A 12299-nucleotide genomic window follows, 5' to 3' on the forward strand; every position below is an offset into this window, starting at 1 on the left:
AACAGTTTTTGAGAAACACACACAACTAACACACAAACATAACAGGAAGTTAGGTCAAATATAAAATGGCACACTTATTCACCACTTTTTCCACACTCATTCACACATACTCTTCACATGTACAAACACTCATTACTTTACTGATCACCATCCAATCATTGTCTTAGTACAGGCATATGAATGTAATGTAATGTAATGAATACATACACACCCACACATCCATGCAATTGTGAGAGAGCTTTTTGGTTTCTGTTCAACTACATGTGGTGGTTGTTATATTTTGTTTTGTGTGTGTGTGTGTGTGTGTGTGTGTGTGTGCTGTAAAATGCTGTATTCACCACAGCAAATTATTTGGGATTTTTCCCCCCCAATTTGTATATTTCTCTATGCAGATGACATTCATATACTGTACATAGAAGCCCAAGACAGAAGAGCTTTAGGTTTTGAGCAACAATGTGTACATGATGTATCCAAAATGTCACATTATGACAACAGTGTTTATAATGTAAGGCAAATCGCAATTGCTTGCTTTTGAGATGTGTTTGCAATATTTTGAAAGCTGTGCTTAATTTTGCAGCAGATATGAGGCATTTTGCATTTTGTGTGAGCAATAGTTGGATTTGTGTGTCGAGTTTAAAAAAAAAAATACACATAGCTTTGAAAATGTGTGTAAGCAGTTGAAAAAACTGTTATGCATGGATGCATGGCCAGGGATCACCAGCAATACCATCACGGACCACCAGGGGGCGTGGGCCACTAGTTGAAGACCCCTGATCTGGTGCAAGGGGATGTGAGGGTGTCCAGCAGCACATATTGTAGCAACCTAGTCATCACATAGCAACCCAGTCCAGCATCACATAGAAACCCAGTCCAGCAACACATAGCATCCCAGTCTAGCAGCACATAGCAACCCAGTCCAGCAGCTAGCAACCCAGTCCAGCATCACATAGCAACCCAGTCCAGCAGCACGTAGCAACCCAGTCCTCACATAGCAACCCAGTCCAGCATCACATAGCAACCCAGTCCAGCAGCACAAAGCAACCCAGTCCAGCATCACATAGCAACCCAGTCCAGCAGCACGTAGCAACCCAGTCATCACATAGTAACCCAGTCCAGCATCACATAGCAACCCAGTCCAGCAGCACAAAGCAACCCAGTCCAGCATCACATAGCAACCCAGTCCAGCATCACATAGCAACCCAATCCAGCAGCACATCGTTTCAGATGCACAAGAGGTGTCAGCATGGACACGCAACATGAAAACTCTCTGGCATTTACATTCATTAATTTATTCATTTAGCTCATTTAGCTCACGCTTTTATTCATTTAACTCACGCTTTTAGCCAAAGTGACTTACAAATGAGAACTGACATACAGTGCAAAAACGAGACCTTGGAGTACCAGAGTTCATGAGCCCCCATGTTCATGGCCCCAAGTGTAGCGCTGCAGCTGCCTGGCTACTTCAGCTGTTGGCTGCAGCAACTGGAGCTAGGGACCGTTCGTTATTTATAAACGGGGTCACCGGAGGAAAATAGGGGAGGGTCATGTCTTTTTATTCTTTGTTGAGGGGAGGGTCACCTAACTTTTTTTTGTCTAGGAGGGAGGGTCACCCATATTTTGTATTAATGAAAACAGCAAAAAATCAAAGTGCTTGTTTGATTGTTGATTTCTGTCGCCATATAACGTCCTCTTTCGTTCCATAGCTCTGTCAACATTGAACAATGAAAATAAGGGAGATTTCCCGGGTTTCTCACGCAAAATACGGAAAATATCAACATTCGTCCTAACGTTGGAAGGGTTGGAGCAACAAAGCCTACTTTATTCACGCCTAACAGCCTATATCCATTTGGTCAACTTTATCCAGCCCTAAAAAAGCTAAATTTAACTTTGGTTTACTTATAGTTTACCGTGTAGCCTAACTTTAAACAGTGTGCATGCTTAACATAAAGCATAGGCTACTTGTGCTTCATTCATCCACATCCAGCTCCTAACGTTTTGACAAGCATTTCTACCAATTGACCTTGTTCCTGCCCATCTCTAGCTTTGCTGTCTCCATCCTTTCTATTTTTGTTGTTTGCAAAAAAATATATAGTATTTATTGGTAACCAGCAACAAGTGCAATTTGTTAATCGCTGTCATTCTCTCTCCTGCCAACAAAAAGGTGTTACGTTCCAAGTAGCAGTGCGTAATTCTGCTTCATAAAGTTGAACAAATACATTTGGTCATATAAATAGCCAGTTTATGGTCTACAGTGTAGTTGGTAAGTTATGGTAGGCCAACTTGGAGTGAATATACAGGGGGAATTCTTTGTCTAGCTGAGTAGCCTGGCAGGTGCGCACGTAGGCATAGCCTACGGCCGAACACTGCAAGCGCTAATGAATCGTGCTCTCACGACAACCACGTCGTTAACTTAAATAGGCCTAGGTTAAAATCACTCTGAGTTCGCATTCAAGCAAGCAAAACAATGATTTGAATACATCTGTTTCACTGGAAGGGCAAGGGGTAAGAACAGGACAACATAGAGACAGGCCAGAATGCAGGACTAATGTGATGAGAGTATTACAGTAATATGGGATATTCTACGGGAAAATATTAAAACGGCAAGACAGCAGGGAAACGTTAAAACGATAAACCTGGAAAAAGTTGGCATGTTAGGTATTTTTCGGTCCCTGTGATTATTTATGAAATTGTGCAAACGGCCTTTTCAAGTCATTTGAGAAGGAAGGAGTGTAGCACGCTCCCAAATTGACGCTCGTCTAAGAAATTGAGTTTTGGATAATGTTAAGCTTCGGCAGCTTTACAATGACTGAGGAAGCCTAGAGACGAGTCCATAGCAACAAGTTCATGTGTTGAATTTGTTATTACCCAGTGTACTTTGTTGAATGTTCTCAATGCTTTATTGTTTTATTTCATGTGAATACTTACTAGAGGAGTACATTTTCAAGTAGGCTAATGCAGTTGCAGGAAGTGTGCATTTAGTTTCCATGCTTATTGTGTTTCCACAACAATGTTAGTGAGTAAATCTACTGAAATGGCCACCATCTTGGTGAAGTGTGATGTGTAAGACCAGAAAGCAGAGGTTGATTTTAAGACGGTAGCATATGTTGATGTGTTTTCATATCGCGTAAAGGCGTGGGCGGAAGACAATGACACATGGTCGGGGAGGGTCATGTCATTTTTGAAAATGCTGCTGGAGGGTCGTTGAAAATTATATTGCAGGCAGGGGAGGGTCACGCAACTTTTGATCGAAGCTCTCAAAATCCCTCCGGTGATTCCGTTTATAAATAACGAACGGTTCCCTAGATAAAACTAATTGTTTTCGGGGTTTTTTGGTACCGACAGTACTCGGTGACCTTGAGAAATCCTTGGCCTTGAGATATGTGAAAAATCGCGGGAATTTTCCTTTAAATCTGAAAATCCAGTTCAAGTTCAGTTCAGAGGAGAAATCCTTGGGACACAAAAAAGTGTGTGTGTGTGTGTGTCTACTTAGCGAAGTAGAGCCTAGTTCAGTCGTTTTCTTTAGTTTCCTTTATGAGATCTTTGTCACAATCTCTGATCTTTCCTCTCCCTTCTCCTCCCTAGCGTTACCAATGGTGACAGCATTTAACATCGATGAATCGGCATGGAAACAGATGAGCATGCCGACATCCTCATTTGGCTACAGAGTTATTCAGGAGGACACATCAAGGTAAGATGCCACGACCTTGAGGGGTTACCATCATCATCATCACCATCATCATCAACGTCCTTGTCATAATCGTCACCATCATTACAGATCTGTCCTCTCTCTCTGACAGCCAATATAGGCCAGGCCATCGTCATCATCATCATCATCATCACTGTTTTCTTCACCTTTCCTTGCTATGAACATTGATTATGTGATTATAAGGATGCTCATGGTAATGATTTTGATGATGATGATGATGATTACGTACGATGACCTTACAGTTTTTTCAGTCACTTTGAGGCATTTCTTTAGCCTAGAAATCTAGACGCACCCTGACTTACTAGACTTAAACCCTTTTGCTCTTTGGGGAGTATAGGTCATTCATGAACTTCCTCCAGGTGGTTCGGTGTTGAGCGATCTTCTCTACTTCCTTCCAAGATGATGTTGCTTTCTTGAGTTCTGCCTCAACAGTCCAGCTGTTTCTTGGTCTTCCTGGCTTTCTTTTCCCTTGTGGGTTCCAGGTTAAGGCCTGTCTGGTCGTGTTAGAGGATGGTTTTCTCAAGGTGTGCCCGATCCAGCCCCATTTCCTGCGTTTGATTTGGGTTTCAATTTGTTCTTGTTGTGTGGTTTGCCAGAGTTCTTCATTTGTGATAGTATTAGGCCAGTAAATCTTCAGGATGTGTCGTAAGCATCTGTTAAAGAATGTTTGTAGCTTGTTTGATGATGCTTTTGTGGTTCTTCAAGTTTCTGCCCCATATACTAAAACGGATTTAACATTGGTGTTGAAGATGCAGAGTTTTGTATTTGTGGAGATATATTTTGCGTTCCATATTGGCTTAAGCACTTAAATATGTATATGTGAAGAGTTCAGATGCAAAACCCTCTAAATCCGTCTGACCACATTTCCATTATGTATGACTCTACAGGATGATTGTAGATACAGTTGCTGGGTGATGGTTATTGTCATATAAGGTGAATAGTGAAATATAGCTCTAATCCCTTTAATGGTTATGTGGCATGTAGTGCGCATGCGTAGCAATGCACAAGGGGCCTTATGTTAGTTGAACGTTGCTAGAGTGAAGTTAAGCTACCACTTACCTGTCTGTACTACTGGTTCTATAAAGGTACAAAATAATAATCTTCTAAGAATTCTAAGACTGTGTGGACATTGAATTCTTTACAGTTATGAACTTCTCCGGGATACCATAATGTGCCATGAGTCTCCATAGACGCATCCTAGCGGCAGCAAATTACATTTGCTTCCAGGGCTTGTCTAGCAACTCTCCGTTGGCTTGTGAGCTCGAAAAATGAAACTTCTATCAGGCCAATCAAATCGTGTATAGAGTCGTTAGGCAGGCTTAACATAATGATTGATGGCAGAGTTGCAACGGTTTTGCTTGAATTCCCTGCTACTTGAAAACAAAGAAGATGGATGTTGCTGTTGGCCAACAGTGTGACACGAGTTAAGCTTGTTTTAAGTTGGCAAAAGTTTGAACTAGCCAACTAGCTCTGCTGGTGGGAAAACGCATGGGACTCAGTGCTGTCCTATTGCGTGCAGAGGGAATTTGAAAGACAACCAATTATCCCGCCCCTCGGACTGAGCACTGCGAACGGTGAGTGCCCAGACCCTACATTTTAATGTGGGTCTGGCTCGTCAGGCTAGCATTTCTTAGATCCGAATTGAAATTCTCAAAACGACTTGTTCAATCCCCACATCATCTAGTCACTTGTACAAATCATAAAATCAATTTATAATGACTTTAAACAAACAGTAAACACTTTCACACATCCATGCAATTGTTTTTATGACATTATCAATGCTAATGCTGATGTCATGCTAGTCAGACATTTATTGAGTCATTATATGCACTTTTTGGAAAGAACTGCTGTAGGTCTACTGTTAAATAGTCTAGTCTTTTTCCCTGCATGACAATATGTTACATGGTCCGGAAACAAACTGCAGTACAAACTTTGTATAGTAACACATGAAGTTATGGCACTAATGTTGATTAGCATAAATATTTGAGACATTTTTTTACTCTGCAGTTGTAAATAGCCTACTTCTCGTGGCTTGTTCCCTCTGTACACAATGCAATTGCTTTTGTTGTGGAGGTGAAGGATTAACAGGTAAAAACTATCTCCAAAATAGCTACATGTATATATACTGACAAGATAATGTTTCATGATTCTGGCGAGATGTCTTCAGGCCACTATTCTTGAAGTTGCATGGCTGGTTCTCTCGTTGATTCGCTGTGGCTATGCTGTTTGGCTATGCTAGGTGAACAATTCCCCTATTACAAGTTCGTTTACCATCAAATTGGCTTCGTAAAGGTTATATTAAGGTGAAAACCTTGCATAGTGTACCTAATGATAATTCAAGAGATCAACAAAGTGACTGAGAAAAACTGTAATGATGTGCATGTTTTAGACCTTAGCTATTTGACTGTGTTGCTGTGTGTCCAGTGTCTTGGTGACTACTGCAGACTGTGTTGCTGTTTGTGTCCAGTGTGTTGGAGACTCTGTGTTGCTGTGTGTTTCCAGTGAGTTGGTGACTATGTGTTGCTGTGTGTGTCCAGTGTGTTGGTGACTACGACTACTGCAGATTGTGTTGCTGTGTGTGTCTAGTGTGTTGGTGACTATGTGTTGCTGTGTGTGTCCAGTGTGTGGGTGACTATGCTGGGTGTGTCCAGTGTGTTGGTGACTAAGTGTTGCTGTGTGTGTCCAGTGTGTTGGTGAGCGCTCCACTAGAGCAGTACGGGAACATGAGAGGACGTGTTTACAAGTGTCAGCTTCCTGCTGGCTCCTGCTCACCTGTAAACATCAACGGTAATGATCCATCCATACATCCATCCATACATCCATCGATCCATCGATTAGATTAGATTCAACTTTATTGTCATTGTGCAGAGTATAAGTACAAGCACAACAAAATGCAGTTAGCGTCTAACCAGAAGTGCAAAAAAGAAGAAGTGCAAAAAAGTGCAATGTGAACACTATAGACAGGTAGTGCAGTATAAGCAGTAAATGACATATAGTGCAGTGTAAGCAGTAGTATAGCCTACAGTTAAGCAAGTGACATGGTTCACAGAAGGGATATGTGCAGTGTACTAACAATAACATAATAAGAGCAGAATAAATATGGATATGCAGTATGGACAAAGAATATAAGTATATATACTCTTTTAATTTGGTCTCTGCATTTATCCTAATCCGTGAATTAGTGAAACTCACTCAGCACGCAGTGAACACACAGTGAGGTGAAGCACACACTACTCTCGAAGCAGTGAGTTGCCTACAACAGCGGCTCTCGGGGAGCAGTGAGGGGTTAGGTGCCTTGCTCAAGGGCACTTCAGGCGTGGATGTGGGCATGGGAGCACAGTGCTCAACCACTTCCCCCGCCCACATTTTTCCTACTGGTCGGGGATTGAACCGGCAACTCTTCGGTTACAAGCCCGATGCCCTAACCAGTAGGCCACGGCTGCCCCACAATTTAGACAGATATGTACAGTATGTACAGGTATGTGCAGTGTAGTAACAGTAACTTAGCAAAAAAAGTGTATGTTCAGTATTAACAGTATAGACAGATATGTACAGTTGACTATTGAGTATAGATAGATACTTCATTGATCCCCAAGGGGAAATTCAAGATAGTATAGTCTACTACAGTATAGTATTGGTATCTACACATGTAGTTACAGTATGCACATTTGTAATATAATAAGAATGCTATGGGTGTGCCACTTCCTTATTGTCCCTGTCAAGTGGTCCATGGTCGTGGTGCAGCCATTCCATCCATCCATCTGATTCATCTTCACCATCATCATCATCATCTATGTATACTGTATGTGTATGTACCGGTAATATGTATATGTATGTATCTGTGAAGTGAGTTATGTTTGTGTTTGTGTTTGGCCACAGTGCCCAGTTCGGCAGTGAACATGTCCCTTGGGCTCACCATGTCCAGGAGTGAAATCGGCAGAAAGACACTGGTAGGCGTTATATCCTACTGTACCTCTGGATCTCCTGCTCTCTCTTTTCTCTTTTTCTCCTGTTCTTTTCTCTTTCTCTCTCTCTCTCCCCTCTTTCTCTTTCTCCTGTTCATTTCTCTCTATCTCTCTCTTTTCTGTCTCTCTCTCTCCTGTTCTTTCCTCTCTATCCGTCCCTCCATAAAACCCCATCCACTCATCTCTATCTCCATCTGTCCACCCTGTGTCGTGTGTGTGTGTGTGTGTGTGTGAGTCTGTGTGTGAGTGTGTGTGTGTGTGTGTGTGTGTGTGTGTGTGTATGTGTCTGTGTGTGTGTGTGTGTGTGTGTGTGTGTGTGTGAGTCTGTGTGTGTGTGTGTGTGTGTGTGTGTGTGTGTGTGTGTGTGTGGTGTCGTCCTCTCAGGTGTGTGGGCCGACTATCCCTATAGAGTGTGACAGAATCACGCAGTATGGCGGAATGTGTTTCGGCCTCACCAGCAGAGGCTCACAAGAAGGACCTGTGCCACCCACACTAGAAGGTACACACACACACACACACAACACACATACACACAGACTCACACACACACATACACACACACATGCACACACACACACACACGCACGCACGCACACACACACACACACGACACACACACACAGACTCACATACACACACACACACATGCACACATACACGCACGCACGCACACACACATGCACACACACACACGCACGCACGACACACATACACACAGACTGACACACACACACTGACACACACACACACACGCACGCGCACACACACACACCAGCACGCACACACACACACATGCACATACACCAGCACGCACACACACGCGCGCACACACACACACACGCTCGCGCACAGACACACCAGCACAAACACACGCACACACACACACACACACCAGCACGTGCACATGCACACACAGACACACACACACACACACACACACACACACACACACACACACACACACGCGCACAGACACACCAGCACAAACACACGCACACACACACACACCAGCACGCACACAGCACACACACACACACACACACACACAGGCACTGTTAATTTCCTGTATGATACAACACCGCATCAGTCCCATTTCCTGCCTGCAGTTCCTCTGGGTTTCCACATCTCTTTCTCTCTCTCTCTCTCTCTTTCTCTCTCTCTCTCTCTCTCTCTCTCCTCTCTCTCTCCCCTCCCTCTCTCTCTTTTTCTCTCTCTCACAGTGTGTATTGCTTACATTTATTTTCAGTATTTCACTAAAAGTCTGCAGTTCCTCTTTCACATCTCTCTCTCGCTCTTCTCTCTCTCTCTCTCTTCTCTCTCTCCCTCTCTCACACACTCACATGGTACACTGCTATGCTGTCCAGGCTTCCTCTTGCTCCAGTAGTGGCAATTTGTCCTGTGCTCATGGTGCCTGGAGCACCATGTCCTGTCAGATATGCAGAGGCACACACAAGACATGAAGATTCTGCGCACACACACACACACACACGTAGACACACGCATGCACACACGCACGCACACACACACACACACACACACATACACACACACCAAAAGACACACACACACAAACACACCAAAACACACAGACTCACACACACACACACCTGGCATCTGACATATGAATTCTTACAGTAGTTGTCTATTGTTGCTGTAATTACTGTGGGATCTAAATCAGAGAAGTGGAACTGAATTGGGTTTGACCTCTGACCCTTACAGAGTGCCAGGCCACTGACATAGCCTTCCTGCTGGACGGCTCGGGGAGTGTGGCTCCTACCGACTTCATGGCCATGAAAACATTTGTGGTAAACCTGATCAAAAAGCTCCTGAAGCAGAACACGCGGGTGAGTGCTTGTGTGTGTCTATGTGTGCTGGTGTGTGTTGGTGTGTGTCTGTGTGTGCTGGTGTGTGTGTGTTGGTATGTGTGTGTGCTGGTATGTATAAGTAAGTATATCTACTTTTTTGATCCCCTGAGGGAATTTATCTGTCTGAATTTATTGGGCATTTATCCCAATCCGTGAGTTAGTGAAACACACTCAGCACACAGTGAACACACAGTGAGGTGAAGCACACACTAATCCCGGCGCAGTGAGCTGCCTGCAACAACAGCGGCGCTCGGGGAGCAGCGAAGGGTTAGGTGCCTTGCTCAAGGGCACTTCAGCCGTGCCTACTGGTTGAGGTTCGAACTGGCAACCCTCCGGTTACAAGTCCGAAGCGCTAACCAGTAGGCCACGGCTGCCCCTGTGTTGGTGTGTCTGTGTTTGTATGTGTGCTGGTGTGTGTATGTTGGTATGTGTGTGTGCTGATGTGTGTTTGTTGGCATGTGTGTGTGTGCTGGTGTGTATGTGTGTCTATGTGTGCTGGTGTATGTGTGTTGGTATGTGTGTGTGCTGGTGTGTGTGTGTTGGTACAGTATGTGTGTGTGTGTGTGTGTGTGTGTGTGTGTGTCTATGTGTGCTGGTGTGTGTTTGTTGGTGTGTGTGTATGTGCTGGTGTGTGTGTGTCTACGTGTGCTGGTGTGTGTGTGTTGGTATGTGTGTGTGCTGGTGTGTGTGTGTTGGTACAGTATGTGTGTTTGTGTGTGTGTCTATGTGTGATGATGTGTGTTTGTTGGTGTGCGTGTGTGTGCTGGTGAGTGTCTATGTGCCCTGGTTTGTGTATGTTGGTATTGGTGTGTGTGCTGGTGTATGTTGGTGTGTGTGTGTGTCTATGTCTGCTGGTGTGTGTTTGTGTGTGTGCGTGTGTGTGCATGTGCATTTATGTCTATTTTCAAATATTTTCAAGGCCTTGATTCCACCCCTTATTTTCATAAATTCTCATGGCTTCTAAGGAGCCGTGGGAGCCCAACCGAAGGTTAGAAAGTTCATTTGCACAACGCTTGCCATGTTCTCCTTACAACATTGAGACACACAAACCTGATGCTGCATATTAAAGGAGAATTCCGGTGTGATATTGACCCAAAGTGTATTGAAACACGATACCGAGTTTGAACGTATGTCTCATAGCCCATCTCGGCTTGTCCCCTGCACTCCAAAATCTGGCGCTAGTTAGCCGATGCTACAGTACCAACAGCTTTTTCAATAGTGGTGCTTCGGCATCGGGCTAGCCATGCAAATAAATCACTGTTTTACACCCATTTACGAGGCTCAATGTATCTCCACACTTCATTGGTAGACTTCCGAGGGCCCTGACATTTAAAACGAGACATTGAGAACTTTGAAAAAGCACTGGTAGTTTACTTACAAGACTATTTATACATACATAGTTAACATCTGGTGTAAACAGTGATTTATTTGCATGGCTAGCCCGTGCAGGGGACAAGCCGAGATGGGCTATGAGACATACGTTCACACTCGGTATCATGTTTCAATACACTTTAGGTCAATATCACACCGGAATTATCCTTTAAAGTTTGTATGCCCCTTCCAAACTGCGTTAAAAGGGTATATTTAACAGCCAGAATTTCGAAATTTTCCAGGGGGAGACACCCCCGAACCCCCCGTAATATGATCAGCACCACCTCTCACAAAATACTATCAACGTCCCTGCTACCGGTCCGTCAGATATGACAACTGTGTCCGGTCCGTTTGAAAAATGTTGCTGGAGACTGTTTGGACAGCAAAGGGAGATTACAGCCTAATAGTAAAAACAGCTGCTGGAATTCATTTCTGTGTGGGCCTGAGTTATATATGACATAATGTACTACATTTTCATTGTGTGCAATTGTGCACCAGTCTGCAGAGCGACAGCAAAGAGAGAAGCGCTGGCTGCACGCACACGTCACTTGCACGCGCATGCGCAAACGCGTCCGCACGCGTCGCGGTCAGGGTGAGGGGGGGGCCTTTTTTGATATTGTGCACAGGGGCCCATATTTGTTTAATCCGTCCCTGGTGGGCAGTTATTATGTTGGTGGGAAGTTATTAAGTTGGTGGGTTTAAATCGTGCAGATTTTTATTGCGTTGGTGGTTTATTACGTTGATGGGAAGTTATAACGTTGGTGGGTGTTACAGGTGTGTGTGTGTGGGTGAAAACTAAGCAACACAAAAGAACATAGGTTATCTGAGGACAGAGAAAACAAGAACTAGATGTACCACAGAGCGGTACAAAATATGACCGCCGCCTAGTCCGGCACAAGTCACACTTGTCAAATTGTGTTCATTTCCTACTTTGTTCCTGCTTAGCTTCAGTAATTCAGCAAAGTCAAGGTTATCTGCTGGTCTGGCTGCTGGCTAAAAACAAAAAGTGAAAGGCATATATGATTCTAACTGTCTCACTGAATTGCATTATGCACACTCAATTCTCACTGGTATCTGCTAGACACCAAGTACCAACACATGATTAGTTCATAGATTTCACATGTAAAATACATTTTATACAACCCCACCACCATCTTGCCTGTTCATAATTCTGAGAAATTGTTGAATTGTGTGTATTTGTGCGTATACGTTAGCCTGGCGGGCCATCCTATATCATTGAAATGTATAGTCTGGCATCGAACCATTCACCTCGCTTAATCCAAGGGGCGGGCAGAGAATTGTCTTTCAAACTGCCTAGTACAAATACATCCTTCTTCGAAAGGAATGACTTAAGTGCATTGTGTTGCTCAACTTTCAAACAAAAAGCACAAG

The 12299-nt window shown here is 43.8% G+C and overlaps 1 protein-coding gene across 1 annotated transcript in view; it reads left to right on the forward strand.

Moving 5' to 3' along the window:
- LOC121705521 (integrin alpha-M-like) overlaps positions 1-12299 on the forward strand; it is a 51503-nt gene that overhangs the window by 7094 nt on the left and 32110 nt on the right. The window contains exons 2-6 of the mRNA XM_042086532.1: positions 3583-3688; positions 6393-6493; positions 7586-7656; positions 8056-8170; positions 9391-9515. Coding sequence (XP_041942466.1) covers positions 3583-3688; positions 6393-6493; positions 7586-7656; positions 8056-8170; positions 9391-9515 — 518 coding nt within the window. The remainder of the gene's footprint in view (positions 1-3582; positions 3689-6392; positions 6494-7585; positions 7657-8055; positions 8171-9390; positions 9516-12299) is intronic.

Source organism: Alosa sapidissima, chromosome 3 (assembly GCF_018492685.1).
Source record: "Alosa sapidissima isolate fAloSap1 chromosome 3, fAloSap1.pri, whole genome shotgun sequence".
Lineage (NCBI taxonomy): Eukaryota > Metazoa > Chordata > Actinopteri > Clupeiformes > Clupeidae > Alosa > Alosa sapidissima.